This window comes from Anthonomus grandis, chromosome 14 (genome assembly GCF_022605725.1).
Source record: "Anthonomus grandis grandis chromosome 14, icAntGran1.3, whole genome shotgun sequence".
Taxonomy (NCBI): domain Eukaryota; kingdom Metazoa; phylum Arthropoda; class Insecta; order Coleoptera; family Curculionidae; genus Anthonomus; species Anthonomus grandis.
In genome coordinates, this window is record NC_065559.1 from 20,733,525 (window position 1) to 20,752,958 (window position 19,434).

Here is a 19,434-nt window from a genome sequence, read left to right on the forward strand (position 1 = left end):
TTAGACGTTCCGATTAACCGTTTGTTTAGACATTGTAAATTCACCTTAATTCTTACTATTCTCTTTAAACGAAGTATTTTAAATAACCGTTGTTATTTACGTCTAGCTGATTCTATTAGATCAAATTTATATCCCACGTAATTTACTCCAGGTTAGTATGATTTCTAGAGATCACACTTTATTTTACAATAACGTCGTGTAACCATTTATAGATATTGAGAAACTGCACCTGTACGAGGGCCTTTAGTTATACCTAATGTACGCAAATAGCTAAGCATATCTAAGCCTCACAGTTGCATCGATAATAATTTGGCTCGGTAGCAAAACCTTTCGAAGATGAATGGCAAATTCAAATTAAAAACAAATTTATTCATCATGAAGGTAAATAAATAATCATATACAAAATTGTAGCATAATAATACATGATAAATAGGACCATGCCTCGATTATAAAGAACCGTTTACACAGGTTCATCATAAGATAGAACCTGTGTTGCATAGCCCTTCAAAAACCTTAAAAGTCAAAAGTAAAAAAAAGATTTTCTTAATTAATCGAGAAATGCATGTGTTGAGTATCATATTTAGGTGTTTAAGTAAGGCAAAGCAGGCGGGGGTTATGGATATGCAGGAAAGGTAAATTAATTAATATTTATATCAATAATAACTAGACGGCAATAGAAGATCGAGCGACTCAGCTCTTTTAATTTTTATTATAGATTAAGTATTGTTTTTTTGAGAATCAAGCAGTTTATTACGAATATATTTTTTAAATGCAGTAAATGGAAAACTTTTGCAATTAGCCGGAAGTCTATTACAAAGTTGAAAGGCGACAAAAACAAAACATTTTTGAAAATTTGTTGTTCTATGTTGTGGTATTCTAAATAAATTTATAAATCTAGTGTTATGTTCATGAAGAAAATTTGTAAAATTGTTAGATTGAATACATGTGATATTTTCTACGATTTTTCATATTTAGAATTAAGTTATTGTTTAAAAAGGAGAAATGTGACTCCTAAATGGAATTTTGTAAGAAAAACGCATACAACAATTCTGAAGTTTTTGTATTGAGTAAGCGGAGTCTTCAGTCAATGAATCCGAATATACCACATCACAATAATCAAATAAGGATAAAACAAGTGTGTTACATAAAAAATATTTAGTTTTTGAAGGTAAATTATTTTTTAAGCCGTAAAGTTTCCTTAAGCGCAAGTATGCAATATTGAGTTTATTCTTTATATGTGTTTGAAATGAAATACCGCTAGCAAGGTATACTCCTAAGTTTTTGACCTCTCGTACTATTGGTAGCTGCTCATTACGAATCTTTGCATTTAAAGTTGTTGCTGCATTAAAGCCGTTCTTTTCACCACCCAGAAAAATTATACATGATTTAGACGAATTTAATTTCAAATGATGGTCGCTTATTAAATTGTTCTTCTATTATGGGTAGAGTTCCACGTAAAAATGAACTGTACAGCTGGGAATCGTCACCATATTGTTGTAACATTGAGTACTTTATGCAGGATTTCATATCTGCAACGTACAATGAAAAAAGCAACGGCCCCAAAATAGAATCCTGGGGAACACCGATAGATACAGGATAATAACTCGGTTTTTCAGTTGTAGAAGCCTTGTTTATTACTACGCAATTCACTCTATTATTAATATATGACTTGAAGAAGAAATCAATCGCGTTATTCGAAAAACCAAAATAATCAAGCTTTGCTAATAACATTTTGTGGTTTAAAGTATCTAACGCTCTACTAAAATCCAATAATCCAAGACATGTTATTTCCTTTTTTTCCTCATTTATGCTACTATTAAGAAGGTGTACTAGACACGTGGTAGTGCTAAAGTTCTTTCTAAAACCCGATTGGCAGTCTGGGATAATATTATAAAAATCAACAAAGCTGCATGTTTGTTGGTGCACGAACCTTTTCAAAATGTTGGATACCAGAGGCAGTATACTAATGAGTCTAAGGTCTTTAAACCCTTTTGGATCAGCTACCTTTGCTAAAGGTTTCAAAATAGCTTTTCTCCAAATTGTAGGATAAAAATGTTGTAATAAGCAGCTATTAAAATATTTAATAATGGTTTTGTAAGATATGGTAGGCACATTTCTAGATCTTTTAAGCCTATGGAGTCTTCACCTATTGCGTTACAGTGTATCGTTTTAATGATTTTATTTAATGTTGGCTCATCCAATCGTGTAAAATTTAGGTAAGACCTTGTGTTAAAATGCCTGTTAGCTTTATAAAAATTAAGTTTTTCATTTGAAGTTGTATCAGCTGTAGTATTTAGAGATTTCCTAAGAGCAGTTGCATTTAAAAACTTGTCTGGTAAGCCAGAATTCCTCTTACAGCCAAGGTTTAATTTCCTTGCAGCATTCCAAAATTCTCTTCCATGCTTTTATGACATTGTGTTGAAATAGGTGATTTTTTCCCTCGCAACAGCATGCTTAGTAAAATTCCTTAATTGCCTATAGTACTGGAGCTTCAGTTTTTTGCTTTAAATATCTACGATGAGCCTTATCTCTTTCTTTCATAAAAAATTTGATATTATTTGTAATCCACGGAGTAAACGGTTTTTCTTTTACCTTTTTGGATAATAGCGGAGTGAATGTTTATTTATTAAAAATAATATAGTGCTATTAAATATGTCAATCTTTTTACCTATATCTTGTGTATAATATATATTATCCCATGGTAACTGTTCTGCGTCTAAGTTAAACTGATCGCGATTTAAATTATTAAAATTTCTATACTGGATGTATTTAACAGTATCACGTCCCTTGGCAAAATCCAAAACAGTATATACCATATTATGGTCCGAAATGTCTGGTGAAATACTTACTGAACTTGATTTTTTTATGATTGATGATTAGTTTGTTATAATAACATCAATGAGGCTAAAACTGTTTGCAGCAAAATTTATTCGAGTAGGTTCTGTAATAACCTGTTTTAGGTTAAGAAGTTCTAAGAGTCTTTCAAGTTTTTTTTAGGTGAATTTTGTTTCAAAAAGTCAATGTTAAGATCTCCAACAAAGATAACCTGATCGTAAAATGGCAAGGATAAGCTACATATTTCCTCTAACCAATCAATAAAATGATCCGCATTAGATGAAGGCGGACGATATACAGTTGTAAACAGAATTGATCTTTTATTTATATTAAGTTTAATGCTAGAGTATTCAAAATCAGCTGAAATTACATTAAAATATATAGTTTAATTTTTATATTTGTTTTTAATGTATATTCCTACGCCTCCACCCCTTCTTACTCGATCCCTCCTAATAAGTTTGTATCCAGGAATTTCGAAGCTACTGCTATCATGCTCAGGAGTTAACCACGTTTCTGATAGTCCCAAAATGTCAAAGTCGTAATCAGATACATAATTTAAAAATTCGTCTAATCCGGTGTTCATCGATCGAATATTAGAATGCGCAACAGTACAATACATACCTACCCTCTTATAATCTTGATTAATCTAATTATCTTGCTGATTAACCGCTCATATTGCTGTATTAACCGCCATCACCCCATAAAAAATATCCTGACCCACGCACATCCACCCACCCCATTCGCCATGAAATTCATTTTGAAATGAAAGGCACATGTATCTGGAGCTTCTGTCTGACCACGTACTTACTGCCCTTAAACCGACATGCGAAAACAAAACGTGGGGTCAGATAGGGATGCCTCGTCTTGCCTTTTATGTTTAACTTGTGTTTCGAGGAAATTTTCAATGAAGCCGTTAATGAGTAAAAGAAGGTATCGTTTTGAACGGAGTCACACTGAATAATATTCGGTACGCGGACGATAGCATGATAATATCAGATAGCTTGGAAGCATTGCAAAAGTTCACGGACCATATCGCGCAGTACAGTGAATAATATGGACTTAATATCAACGCAAAGAAACCGAAGCAAATGATCGTTAGCAAAAAGACATAAATGAACATGTCGAATTGAACTCGAATTAAACGTGTTTAACACCATAGCTACCTGGAACCATCATAAATAAACAATGGGAGGGTGCATAAGAAATAAAATGTCGTATAGGAAAAGCACGGACGGTGTTTCACAAAATGAGTGTCATCTTGACCCTTACCCCACCATGTGAGAATTTTTTGCATAAACAGCCATATGTCCTGCCTGAGAGACTACTTATCAAAAATAAAAAAATGACGCTCGTTTTTTTTTTAACTTTATTTTTAGAAATTTGTAGTGACAAATTAGCTTACTTCTACTCAAAATAACTATACTTAATGCAATTATAGTAATAGTAATAAACTTAAACACAATATTTACTCTAAAGAAAATTTAAATTCGGCCGATACAAAAAAGGTGAAAATATTGTAATATTTTTGGAGAACTTTGTTAAAAAAGTAGTATATTATACATATAATCCAACTTAAAAATCAATTAAAACCTAAACAAGTTGCCTTGTAGCAAAAGCTAAATATTTCGTTTGTTTATACACATATCACATAATCGTTTCGAACATTGTAAGCAAATTGCATGTTTACACTGCACACATAAATATTTTGTCATACGGTGTTTTGCTCGTGGACATAACTAACATCCCTTGCGTTTTTGAAGCACTAGATCCTCTTCTGCTTGTAGTTGATCTACTTCCGGTATTCCCAAAATTCTACTAATAGTGCTGCGTATATCGCGAGGTACTCGAGGATTTTTCTGGCGCCTCTCCATGTTTTCTTGAACTAAGTCAGCTACTTCTTTTGCAAACACTGATTTTTTCTGTACTGCTACGATATCCTTAAAACATTGATGTAAAATATATGAATTTATTACAGAAATGTCAAGTATACGAAAGAATATCGCAAGCGGCCATCTACGGGTGCGTCGACTTGAAGAACTTTTAGAATACTTTTCGTCAATTGTATCTAAACCTCTCTTGTTTCCGGATCAGTACATTCCTTATCGTGCATCGAAGAAACTAAGACTACTGATTTTCCAGGCTTACTCACATGGGAAACCATGGTGACCTCTTCTCGAAATCCGTATAATGATGATCCTAATTGTCTCTTTTTGTTCGGCAAGAACTACCTTGGAATTTCTCTTTTATTTTTCCTAACTGTTCCGACGTAGGTAAGTTTATTTTTAAGCAAAACCTCTACAAGCTCCATAGGGATAAACCAATTATCAGCTGTTATATTCCGATTGCTCCCAAAAAAAGGTTTAGCGAGGCGTATAGCAGCCTGGGCCAGTTTAGACAACTTCTGTTCTTCTACACTTAGTCCAAATTCATCGGATCCTTTCCCACAGTAAATATAAACATAACAAAGATAACTCATCCTAGCATCAGTGAGACACTTAAGCTTAATGCCATATTTACAGGGTTTGGCTGGCATGTACATTTTGAAATGAGTTCTGCCCCTAAAACTAAAGAGCATCTCATCAATTGTGATTGATTCTCCCATACCATAACAGTCTTGACAGTTTTTAATGAACTTCGTAAAAATTTCTGAAATTGCTGCTGTTGGGTCTTCTTCCTTACGATAAATTCTTATCTCAGGGTTATCAAATCTCAGAGCAGCTACTAGAACTGCAAATCTATTTTGGCTCATTGCTGCCCGGAATACCTCTCTGCTCGATTCATCGGTAGCAAAAATTGTTTTTATATTTTCATGGTTCGAGTTATATTTTTATGATGGAAGAGTTTGTGATTTGTCCATATAATTATCTGTTCTAAAATAGGTTCTATACCGAGATAGTACTTGCGCTGTTATCTAGGTCGCGAGCTCTTCACTTTACAGTTAGAACCTTCATGACTATGTTGTGTTTTTTTACGAACGAATTACCTCACTAGTGCACCACCTGAAACGGTTTTTTCCGTAAAAATATATTTTTTTCCTTCCATAACTTCAGAATCAGCAGTATTTTTGTCTTCATCACTATTACTTTTATTACAGTCTTCTTCAAAAAAGTCAGAAGCCGTGTCGTGTTCAGTTTCAATTACTTCATCTTCTGGCGCACTGTCAACATCACTATCAACATTATACCACTGTAGAACAGTTTCTTTAAACTTATTATTCGCAAAACGAATTCTTTTCGACGGATCGGCCATATCAGATCACACGATTTCTAACACAAACGAACATGTGGCGTCTAGGAGACTACTGAATTAACTGACCGATATAGTTTATTTGCACACGGGCATAAAACAATGCCAGTCAGGCGATATATAATGGACCAATAGAAGGATTAGGTGGCGTGACAAGTTTTAAGGGCGGTCCGTTTTAAGAAATACAGTCAATTAAATTTATTTAGTAGTCTGTCAAACGCCACAAGGGCTAGAAAGTCACAACATGCATATCTTGTAGAATGAAAGTAATGTACACTGTGTCCCATTTTGGATAAGATTGCACTGTACCTCTGTAATTTTTTAAGATATAGCTTTAGCGACCCTATGTAAATTTTTTCTAAAACTTTTGAAGCCACAAGCAGAAATATTCCAACTACTTTTGTTCCTGAAATACAGGGCGAAAACGAAAATCTTCACTTTTTGAGATGTATGTTGTTGTAATTATTTCTCAGGCCCTCTATAAAATAGGAAAAAAATGAAAACTGCTTATAATAGATATTTTTACTTAAAAGTCAGTGGCGGAATTAAAAAAATTTGTAGAGCACTGGTTTTGAGATTGGGCACAAACTTGATATTTTTTTAATGCAACACCCTTGATATTCTAACGTCAAATTTTTGCATTTTTTCCGAATGCATTGATGTATCACAACCTAATCTTTAGTAAAATTTAGCTTCAAAAATCAGAAAAATCCATACTTAAACATGTAAAGAATCCACTTATCTTATTTTGTTAAAAAATTAAAAAGATTTTATTAGGTGTTCAGAAAAATGTCAGCCATCTCGGGCTACGGTATTTAGGTTAAAATTCAATTCAGAGTCTCAAAAATAAGTGCAAAAAATTAAAAATAAGCAAATTTAAACCATATAAGGTAAATATCGTTCGAGAATTGCATTCTGACGATCAACTTAAATGATTTGAATTTTCTTATTAGTTTTTAATAAAATCTAACGAAGATCCGGATTTTGCAAGAAAGGTATGATGAAGCACCCGCTAATAATTCAAGGGTAGTTAGAAAATATTTAGGTGCTCATTTTGGTAGACGCTGGATTGGCATATACAGTCCAATCGGATGGCCCCCGAGGTCACCGGATTTAAGTATTTGAGACTCCTTTGTATGGTAAGACACAAAAAATAAAATTTATGCAAATCGGCATAATAATATAGATAAACTCCGAGCCTCAACCGAAGTAGCATCCGGTTAGGTCCGGAGACCGCGCAGGCCATTCGATTGCACCACGTCTGCCAATCCACTTTTCTCGAAAATTTTCATCAAGCCACTCTCGAACTACCAAAGTGTAGTGCGCGGGAGCTCCATCCTGCTGAAAATGTATATTATTTTCATTCAATAATATAGCACCATGTTGATCTTGATTTTCCATAGATTAGATGATGGAAGGGGGTATATTGCATTTTCTAAAAGGCTTAAATAAATTTCGCCAGTCAAATTTTCTTCCAAAAAAAATGGCCCGATTATTTCATTCCCATAAATTCCTGCACAAACATTAATTTTTTGGGGATATTGGGTGTGGCCTACCTGAAAAACATGCGGATTTTCATTATCCCAGTATCTACAGTTATGTCTGTTCACCAGGCCATTTAAAAAAAAGGTCGACGGCTGAAGCAAATGTTCTTCAATAAATGGGGATCGTCGTCAATTCGCTAGCACATCACTTCACAAAATTGAATTCTCCTATCAAAATCGTCTTCTTCGAGTTCATGAAGAATATGAATTTTATAAGGAAAGAACTTATTTTTTTTTTAAACTTTATGTATGGAACCAGTGGAAATATTTATTAGTTTTTCGGCCTTTGGCATAGACAAAGTTAGATCCATAGCAAATTGTCCTAGTACTTCAACTTGGCATGCTTCATCGACAACTCTATTTTCATATTTTTTCTTATTGCAAATCGATCCCGTCTCTTCAAATTTTGCTCTCGCAGTTCTGCGAGCACACCGATCTTGAGCTCCATAAAGGAAAATTATTTCTATTCTTGCGGCTAGCGTATACACCATTTTATTAACGCACTGTTTTAACTAAAATTGAAAAATTGCACGCGTCAAACTGACAGTTTTAACAATAATAAATCGCCTGCTTTTTAAACGCCTTAAAAAAGTAAGGTATTGCAGTGTTTTTTGTACCTATTAGGTAGGTTTTGCAAAAAATATAAGTGAAATAAATACACATACAAAGTTATAAGACTGCAAAGATTTTTGCAAAAAATTTTGAGATACTCTTTTTTCTCGCAAATAACGGTATACATTCTTTACATAAAAAAATAAATAATTTGCTTGACCTAAATCGTAGCCAGTCGATAGTTCTAGCCTGGACACTTATCCCCGCTTCCATCGATACCTCACAACAGAAGCCGAAATCATGCGAGGCGACGACCGCATCGCGATGGCAAAAATTCCGCGCTGGATCACATATTGTGCGTTGATTCGAAATAATATTTTACTGCAGTTATTATTGTAGTTTATAGTAAAATTACGCATTTAAAATTTTAAACTACCAAACTATTGTGATACTCGCTTTGAGTTTTAAAAAGAATAAAAATTCGGTATTTAAATTAGGTGGGTAAATTAACAATTTTATTTTTAGCTTACATTTTACAATCTTAATTTTATTTAGAATAATGCCTACCTCTTACTGCATTCCTGTTTAAGTTCAGAAAAAATTAAAATGGATTTTAAATTTTTTTTTGGTTTTTTTTGATTATCTTCGGAATCATTAAAATTTTCGATTTTTTAAATAAGCAACAAAAATTTGGCGTAGGTACCTACCTAATTTTGTTTTCGGCATTAACATTTTCACGAAAGAGTGATACAGCAATGCAAAAACTTTCCCATAGCAACCAAGATAACCCACAAAAGTCTCAAGAATAAGTTTTTGAAAATTTGTTTTTTTTTTTCAATAATCTTCAAAACCACATAAAATATAATATATATATTTTTTTATATGGCATATTCTTTTACAAGTAAATTATGTGCAACTTTGGGGTAAATTATCCATTTTCGTATTTTGAGGGTAGACGAATTTGAAACACCGTTTATGTATATTTTTACAATAAAAAAAATATTTAAAACATTTATCATATACCTAAAAATACGTAATAATAAAAAAAATTATTATCTTGTAAAATGTAAAAATTATTAGGTCCCGCGGTATCTCCACTTAGTCGTTCCACTGTACGGCGTGCGCCACCAAATCTCGGCTTCAATTTTGACGCCACGAAACCAGTGTCACGGCTAGAACTCTCGATCGGCTACGCCTAAATGTACTGTTTGTTACCACACATTTTAACTTCTAAATTGCTTGTATTTTTTTTGATGATCTATTATATTGTATATATATTATATACATTATATAAAAAATATAGATATATATTATATAAAAAATGTAAGAATTTTAAAATGATGTAGCTTACCACACTAAAAGTATTCATCAAAGTTTGGCGTAAATAAAATGTTCATTATTTCTAGACATTTTAGCTTTTGCTTACACATTTACCGATTTATTTTATTTTTTTTTGGTACCGTTGAATAGAGAATTTTACGCTGCTTACTATGATGTATCACACGATGGGGGTTCATATTTGACATATTAAAGTGAGGTTAGCTGGAGGTGAGGAGGTGATTGACAGAACTTCAGTAAATGCATAATTAAACGTCCCCCTATATATCTAATTTGATTTTTTTTTTTTTTTTTGTTTTTTAAGAAAGTTATTAAGGGTGAATTGTTTTGAAATGAAAGCACTCTATAAAAATATTTATTATAAGTTACATAAAAAATATGATGAAATGTATCAAAAATATTATAAAAAACATTAAAATGAATGAAAAATGTTACTTTTTTGAACCCCAAAATTAGTTGCATAAAAAAAATTATAATACATGGGGTAGTTTTAAAATCAGGTTTTCCATTATTTAAATTTTATTTAAACGTTTCGTTTTTGAATCACATAAGATGCTTTTTTTAGTTCTTTTATTTCTTTTTTTTATTTTTTCATGTTTTGTAAAAGCCTAAAACTTTTTTTTTATTGGAATTTTCTCAGGTGTGTAAAAATGAGTTTTTTGAGCTAAAACATTGATTCTGGCATAGAAAAAACTAAGAAATAAAGGAAGGGTTAAAGCTTGCATAATATCCTGTGATAAAACTAAGTAATCTAAAGCATTCCTAAAAACTGTATTAAAAGCTGAAAATAAATTAAAAGCTAAGCACTCTGTTAGGTAATTTTAAAAAGGAAGCTATTTAAGATCGGTTCAGAAATTCCCCCTTCAAATTAACAAGAAAGAATTTAATATTACAGATTTTGTAAGAAAACGGTTAGTTTATGTGTTTATTACTGGTTGGTTATATTACATACCTGTTTCTTATAATTAAAGCAACTTTTCCATCGGGCCTTAAAAACCCCAAGCTGTCTAGATCTTTTCCAAATACTTCAACATCAATTCTAATCGAATTAGAGATCAGAAATTTAGAGAAATGACCGAGGGCGTAAAACATTGGTTGTTTATAAAATTCATCGGCAGTGCTATTTATTATAATAGGAGAATCAACATTGTTATTGACGTAATTGGGCCCACCTTCCTCGTCAAGGGCAATATTCCAGTCAACCCATCCGCTAAGGCCATATCTTAAGTCCTGAAATTAGAAAGTTCATTTAGATAATGAATCGACAGATTAAGAATAGAGGAGTGTCAATATTTATTTTGCTATTTATTATTATTCAGTAAAGGTTTGATTGTAATTTATTTTATAAAAAGGAATTTATAAAATAAATTACAATTCTATTTAATATGTGAAAGCTTGGAAATATATTTCTATATTAAATTTGATTATTTGCGTTAACTCTAGTGTTAAAAAGGAATCTTACTCGAAACTATACTAATGCGATCTGTATTTGGATGTGTCTAAAAGTAATGCCTAATATTGAAATATTTAGTGACAGGGTTTCGTTTTGCTCAGTATTCTTTTAGTATTCTAAGAGCCAGCGACACTCGACTCTATAGGTAGAAAAGTTTATAAAGAACCGGCTGCTCAATATGCGCACAAACCCATTTTTCAACACAAAATCGATAGAAAATCTGGTGGCAGAGAGAAAAGACGACCGGAATATATTTTCTCTCGCTTCTTATTAAAGAAACCGCAAGAACAAAGCAGCCGCCGTACTTCGTTTCTTTGTACCTGCCGGGGATTTAAAGCCTATGACGTAGCCTGAAGGCCTACTCAGTGTCGTCTCGTACGGGAAGTGAGTTAAACGTGTTATAAGGCATTTAAAATCTGTTGTGTGTTTTTTTTTGAAGTATAATAGTGAAATAGACTATAGTTTTTTTAGTTAGACTATCCGATTTTTATTGTAAAAGGTAAGTAAAATAGGGTTTAAATTATTCAATTGTCTAATAATTTAAAAAAATAAATAAAAATTAATTACTTTTAAAAATTATATTATTAAAAATATACTTTGATTTTAAGTGACAAAATAATAGGTATTTAACTTCTAGGTATATATGTACAGCCTAGAGTGTGCATGTGTATATTAATTTTTGACTTTCTAATTTTTTTTAGATGTCACCTAAGAAAGTAGGCAAACAAGGACAAATAATTCACAGCCAAGGGAGAGAGATTATTTCTAACGTGGCAGCTTTTATGAAAAAAGAAGCAGAGCAAGGAATTACTATTCCTTTGAAAAATGTTAGGTAAGTGAACAATATAAATTTATATTTTATTGTAGGATGTTTTCAAATTTTAATTTTTATTGATAACTTACAATAATAGTATATAATTATTTGAGACAACGTACGTTAGAGTTATATGAAATAGTGTCTGAAAATAAAAAAAAGTATCCTGTAGAAACCAAGTTGGACGACTTAATGGAAAAGCATGGACACATTGTGTTACGTTTGCCTCCATACCACCCAGAGCTTAATCCGATAGAAAAAATTTGGGCAACTGTTAAGAATTGGGTGGCAAGCAGAAATTCCACTTTTAAATTGGCGGATGTCGAAACTTTGACAAGGCAGAAATTTGCGGAAATTTCGAATGAGGAGTGGATAAATATTTGCAACCATATAGACAACATAGAAAAACAATATTTTAAAAGTCATCACCTTTTTGATGAAGCATTGGATTCTTTAAAATTTACAGTAAATACAGGCTCATCTGATGAAGAGATCGAATGGTCTTCATCGGATGAATCTGATTTAGGTTGTAATACACTATCTGATAGTGAATAAAAATATTGTTAGAAAAAGAATAATTAGCTAATAGAGTCCACAGAAAGTACACAACACCAACTAGGAATAATAGTCACTTCTTTACTTTAGATAAATTTATTTTGTAAGGCACTGGTTACTTTAAAAGAAATTAGATTTTAAGAGAGCTTTGCCAGCTTTAACACGAGCGCATGAAAACGACCGCTCAGAATGCCGTCGTTCATCCGACCGATCGCGGGCTAGGCCTCGAAATTGGCAAAGTGCTTACTCATCATAACAAATTCTTAAACCTTAGGAAAATATTATTCGATTTTGGAGCAAGGAATTCCTAACACGGCCAACCTGAGCAGGACTTCGATCTCGAAGTTACTTGCTTTCAGTTTCGAAATCCTCACCACTTTTCTCTTCTTCATTTGGTGTTTTGTCAGTATCTCTGCAATTTACAAAAACCACCCATTTACCTTTTATTCAGTTCTACATGACAGAACAACATGCACTAAGCAGATAACAAACTTTAAACGTAACCGCACCAAAGCAGAACCAAATTTTAATGCACAGCGTTTATACTTTCAGTATAATAAAATCTAAAGCGTATATGCTTCTATACACCAGTCATACAAGTTTTCAACACAACGACATACGTGCAAGCGTACAAGCTTTCAACACAATGACATACGTGCAAAGCGTACAAGCTTTCAACACAACATACGTGCAAAACATACAAGCTTTCAACACAACAATATACGTGCAAAGCGTACAAGCTTTCAACACAACAATCTACGTGCAAAGCGTACAAGCTTTCAACACAACAACATACGTGCAAAGCGTACAAGCTTTCAACACAAAAACATTCGTGCAAAGCGTACAAGCTTTCAACACAACAACATACGTGCAAAGCGTACAAGCTTTCAACACAAAAACATTCGTGCAAAGCGTACAAGCTTTCAACACAAAAACATTCGTGCAAAGCGTACAAGCTTTCAACACAACAACATACGTGCAAAGCGTACAAGCTTTCAACACAAAAACATTCGTGCAAAGCGTACAAGCTTTCAACACAACAATATACGTGCAAAGCGTACAAGCTTTCAACACAAAAACATACGTGCAAAGCGTACAAGCTTTCAACACAACAACATTCGTGCAAAGCGTACAAGCTTTCAACACAGTAACATTAGTGCAAAGAAAAGCCAACAATTTTATTTAAAACCAACTTTTTTTTTTTTGTTTTTTTTTTTTTTTTTTTTTTTACTACATACTACAACTACATACACAGCCATAACAATAATAATTAGTCACAAACACCGACAATATTAAATTCCTAACATGGCAATTTAATTTAACATACCCTAATTCATTACTTTCCAACATTTCAAGTAAATCACGCATGTCCATTGTCAAAGACCAGTCATTCGGCCATCTCCTTAACTTTTCTCCAGCAGCTTTTGTAATCGTAGATTTTCCAACACGTCTTAGCTCATAACGACCTTCTGGGGTAATACCCATAACTTCAAAAGGTCCTTGGAACTCATACTGAAGTTTACCTTGGTGCATTTTTTCATCACGATGCATTAACACAAAGGCACCTTTTTCAAAAGTCACTCCTTGTTTACGCCTTTCATTCGCATTAATCTTAGCACTTCGTGTTTGAATTAAATGGTCAGTAATTCTTTTTCTGTCTAGTTCCAAATTGCGAATAGGGTATAAGTCACAATCTAAGTTTTTTAGTAGACTTTGTATGAGTGGGGTAGATGAATCAATTCCGATCAATGCCTTTAAAAGAGACGTTTGTGTGGCCTTTTGCATTGTTGTATTAAGTACTAATTGAATTTTCGACAATGTTTTGGACCAATCAGTATTTACCTTTGTCTCTATACGTATTAGGTTCATTATAGTCCGCATATATCGCTCTACTTGGCCGTTGGATCGATGGATATCTGGTGTCGTAAAATGATAGTCGATATACAGGGAATCCAAATAGCTTGGAAGGCTTAAGTTTTTGAAATTTGTACCTGCGTCCATAATAATTTGTTTTGGAGTACCAAACAGGGCAATAAAAGACTCTATTGCAAGTCTAGTTTCATCAGCTTTCACTGTCTTTAATGGCTGAAGTACACAATACTTTGTAAATGCATCGATCAATACGAGTATGTGTTTGTATCCATTTGCTGTTTTCTCTAGAGGCTCTAGACAATCAGCATGTAGTACTTGCATAGGTGCTTTAGGCTTTTCAACATTAACTATATGACCTTCTAGTGGACCAGTGCGAGTCTTCTTGATTGCACACACCAAGCAATGCCGAATATATTTTTTTACAAAAGCCCGCAGGCCTGGGAACCAAAAATGCTTTAAAATGGAATCAGTTGTCTTTTCAGAACCGACATGACATTGTTCATCGTGAAATATTCGTAATAATTCAAGTCGACTTTGTTTTGGAACATAAGGTCTTGAGAATGACCCTTCAGGTGTATTATTGACATAATACAGAATTCCATTCTTTACCATATATCTTGTTTTATCAAGTCGTCCATTTTCAGCATCTTTAATAAGTTGATTAATTTCAGCGTCTCCTCTTTGCTCAACATAGATCCAGTTTTCATGAATGTTGATACGACAAACTACAGGATTTTGACTTAGAAAATCGACATGTGGTAATGAACTTCCCTTTCGATAGACAATAGAAAAGTTAAAGTCTCGCATATAAGACCACCAACTCGTGGTAAAATATCCTTTTTGTTGGCTGTAGATTTGATAGCATTACAGTCTGTGACTAATGTAAATTGGATTCCCAATAAATAAACTCGAAAAAATCTAAGAGCATTCACAACTGCAAGGGTTTCTAATTCGTAAGAGTGGTAATTCTCTTCATATTTTGTAGTTCTTTTGCTAAAGTATCCTATAACACAGCGATTTCCATTTTTAATCTGCAATAACATAGCACCGTATCTGATGTTAGAAAAAGAATAATTAGCTAATAGAGTCCACAGAAAGTACACAGCACCAACTAGGAATAATAGTCACTTCTTTACTTTAGATAAATTTATTTTGTAAGGCACTGGTTACTTTAAAAGAAATTAGATTTTAAGAGAGCTTTGCCAGCTTTAACACGAGCGCATGAAAACGACCGCTCAGAATGCCGTCGTTCATCCGACCGATCGCGGGCTAGGCCTCGAAATTGGCAAAGTGCTTACTCATCATAACAAATTCTTAAACCTTAGGAAAATATTATTCGATTTTGGAGCAAGGAATTCCTAACAATATGTAATATGTAAAATAATGAAATAAAACTTTAAGCTTATACCAATTTGTTTCTTTACACAAGTCGTTTAAAATTCCTGATCCTTAAAAAAAAATGCGAATAAAGTATAATTTTCAGCTACCTATTTGAAGTCCTGTTTTAAAAATAATTAGCGAACTGCATCCTCCTGTAAGTAAAACTATTTTTTATTAGATTTTTTATGGGCACATCACAATGCTAAAAAATATAATTTTAATTTATCTACATTTTTTTAAACGAATCTCAGAGCAATTAAATTCAAGTATATGCATTCTTAGTTGGTATTTCAACTAAATCAAACGCACTTATAATATCGCTAGCTATACCTACTAAAAATCTAGGGCTATTTAAACTCTAGTACAAATATATATTAATAATTTCAACAAGTGTGCCGCTTCCACTGTCTTCAGACCTCGACATAGTCATCTGACCCGATCGATAGAATAACGAGATGCGCGGATTTTGCCGCCTGTTGATGTCACCGGTTCTTTATAAACTTTTCTAACTATACCTCATCGGGAATTGTATTATGAATAATAATAGTGACATAATAATAACAATAATAACAGTGCATAGCTTGGACACGGGCGAATATGAAGCCAATTAGTATAATTAATTAATGAAAAATACGAAAATCTTGATTTGTAATGTATTTAGGAATGAAATAAATAAGTACATGACATTGAAGGGGACAGGTGGCACTTTAAGGAAATATATGTGTGCCGAACCCCTGTTGACCGAGCGCAAAGGGGTTGCTTATAACTATTGTGCTTACATCATCAAGAAATTTGATTTTTTTTTTAAATTGAAGCTTAGAATGTGCACATCCGGAATAATTATGTGTGCCGTGGAAATTCCTGTGCCAAATGCGATGTTGACCGGCTTTTATAGGTCGACTTCAGCCCAATACCAAGATCTTTACGACTTATTTTGGGTACTCTACATAGCAGAAAACAGAAACTTTGTCCGTTTTTTCTTCAGGACACTGTACATTCCTAGAACAGGATTCTATAGAATTTTGGCCCTATCCGTGTATAATGAGCGTGTCGAATTGGGTGCCTAAGCCAGCAGCTGCTAGAGCGGAGACGCAGTTTGGCTCAAGCAGGCGCAAGGTACAGGAGAAGAAATTGTTTATCGTTGGCAATCGGAAATAAAACATTTCCTTCGAGCCATGAAGTATTTTATTTGCGGAAAATCCACGAATGTCAAACCATTCACGGATATTTCATTTGAAAGGTGTCGTAACGCAATAGCATTTCGCAAGAAAACAAAATTAAATACGGAGGTCTACAATTTTCCGAGAAATCAAGGGAAAATTATGGATATGACAGAGAGTGCTACCAAAAGGCTTGTGTCATCAAAAGTAGATGGAAAGATTAAGAATTCAAAACTTCTTGCGGGGAGAAACCTGTTGTAAGTAGATAAATGTTCATACCATCTACAGGTTGTATGAAACTATATTTCATTAATGATTACTGCAGTAATTTAATTGGAGGTAAAACAGTGAATCTTGAATTCTTTTTTGAAATTTTGTAGTATTTTTTTTAATTATGTTAATAATGCATGAGTGATCAATTTATCGAAAATTGAAGTCACTTATTCTTATCATTCACTGAAGTTAGAGTTGTAAATCGTGAACGGATTCATTTGCGCATGTGCATTAATCAAATGGCACTTGCGATGCATATCGAAGCTTGAAATCCTGAAAATTTTTTTTAAGGATTTTTAAAGAACGGTGAATTAAATGGAAATAATGGGAAAATTTATTGTAGTGAGTGAAAGTACTTGTCAATAAATTACAATTTCATTCGTAAAATTTCATGAGTTTTAGCAAAGAAAATTATTATTTGATAAAATGTATTGAGAAAATTGAAAAATGTAATTCCTTCCTAACATTATCTTACCAAAAAATTAAGTAAATTCAATACATGTTATTGATTCAATTGCAGTGTTCTTCAATAAATCTACTTTATTGTAGAAGTGAAGTATAGCGGGTTAAGGACAGAAATCAAACCTCAAGATTTGAAATTAGCCGACGTTTCGACGTTTATTTACGTCTTTTTCAAGGCTGAAAAAGATACAATCGGTACAAAATGGTGAAAGCAATAGTTACTAATATAATAGTTAAGAAACCACCAAACAAAAACACAAATACAACGGAGACCAAAGCATAAAAGTTAAAAATAAGGTGACTTACCAAATTTACATTAGAGGTTTACGTAACAATTAAAACCTAATAACATCTCCATCATACATACACCACAGATACGATTGTTATACATTGAAATATGCAGCACGACCATTAAGTAAAACCAAAAAACCCACAGTATAAATAAAATAAAATTGGCTTATATCACAGATTGATTCACAATAAATAAGTAGTACGTATAATAATTATAGTAAAAAATAGCACCTTCTAAGTCAGTGTTTAGTAGTAACTAAAAATCGCAGGATATTTCTTTTACAATGTATGACTAAGCAGGTATTTCCGAATCATATAAAAAATAATATGCATTGTCTGAACAGTTTAAAGATAGATAAATTATGTTGACAATGTTTTATTGAATTTTAAAAAAAGGGTTCTAAATTTGGAAATTAAGATTACGTTTGGAAATTGACTAAGTTAGAAAACGAACTTACCATTGTTAAAACCAAAGCATATAGCTTGTTACCTACACATATATACAATAGTTTTAATGAAACATGTACTAACCAATATAAACAAATATTTAAAACTATCAAACAAAATAATATCAAAAAAATTACTGCACTTAGTGGTAGCCAATTATTGTTTGAACTAGGTAAATATGATAATTTTCTTTACAATTATACGAATATTGACTTATCGAATGAAGTTAAAAAAATTCTAGGTGTTGGCCCTAAATTTTCTTTGCCTGTAAATCGGGGTAAGGTCCCAATACCCACTATAATAAAGGATTTCTGATCCTACTATGAGGCTTCAAAATCAAGCAAATAAAATCGCTAAAGAATTATTAGATAACAATTACATTAATGAGTCATTCTTCAGAAAGTTACGCACAAATAATAGTGTGTTTCCTAAACTTTATTGTTTGCGGAAAACACACAAACCAAACCTGAGCTTAAGACCAGTGGTCAGTTGTATTGATTCTCCATCATATAATTTAGCTGTCTTTGTTCATGGTATTCTAAACCAAGTTACATCAACTTTTTGTTTTAACATAAGAAATTCTTTTGATTTTGTAGAATTCTCACAAAGTGTGTCAATACCAGAAAATTATATTTTAGTGTCCTTGGATGTTACGTCATTGTTCACAAATACTCCTAAATCGTTACTTTTAAATATTATAAAAAATAAATGGGGCACTATATCCGCTTACACAGATATACCTAAAAGTCTTTTGCTGAGAATTATTGAATATTTATTCGATAGCAGTTATTTTTCTTTCGGTGGTCAGTTCTACCAACAACTGGATGGTTCAGCTATGGGCAACCCTGCCAGCCCAGTTTTGGCAAATTTGGTGATGAACGAACTCCTAACTAACATAGTTCCTAATTTACCTTTTAAATTAGCTTTTATTAAAATATATGTTGATAACACAATTTTGGCGTGCCCATCTAACAAAACAAATGAACTTTTAAATCATTTTAATGATTATCATGACAAGCTTAAGTTTACCATGGAATTAGAAAATAATAATTGTATACCATTTTTGGATATTATGGTAGAACGGAACACCGATGGGACTTTAACAACTAATTGGTACACAAAACCTTCATCTTCAGGCAGAGTAATTAATTACCTATCGTCACATCCAATGTCAAACAAAATAGGAATAATTAAAAACCTATTGTTTAGATC

General features: G+C 32.7%; 3 protein-coding genes across 4 annotated transcripts in view; 1 reads left to right on the plus strand and 2 right to left on the minus strand.

The window, feature by feature from the left end:
* LOC126744737 (oxytocin receptor-like) overlaps window positions 1-19,434 on the plus strand; it is a 504,438-nt gene that overhangs the window by 237,188 nt on the left and 247,816 nt on the right. The window lies entirely within an intron of this gene.
* Window positions 1-19,434, minus strand: part of LOC126744740 (uncharacterized) — a 270,706-nt gene that overhangs the window by 154,371 nt on the left and 96,901 nt on the right. The gene's annotated exons all lie outside the window — the stretch shown is intronic.
* The window catches only part of LOC126744734 (lysosomal acid glucosylceramidase-like), a 77,711-nt gene that overhangs the window by 530 nt on the left and 57,747 nt on the right, over window positions 1-19,434 (minus strand). The window contains exon 7 of the mRNA XM_050452268.1: window positions 10,468-10,745. Within this exon, the coding sequence (XP_050308225.1) occupies window positions 10,468-10,745 (278 nt within the window). The remainder of the gene's footprint in view (window positions 1-10,467; window positions 10,746-19,434) is intronic.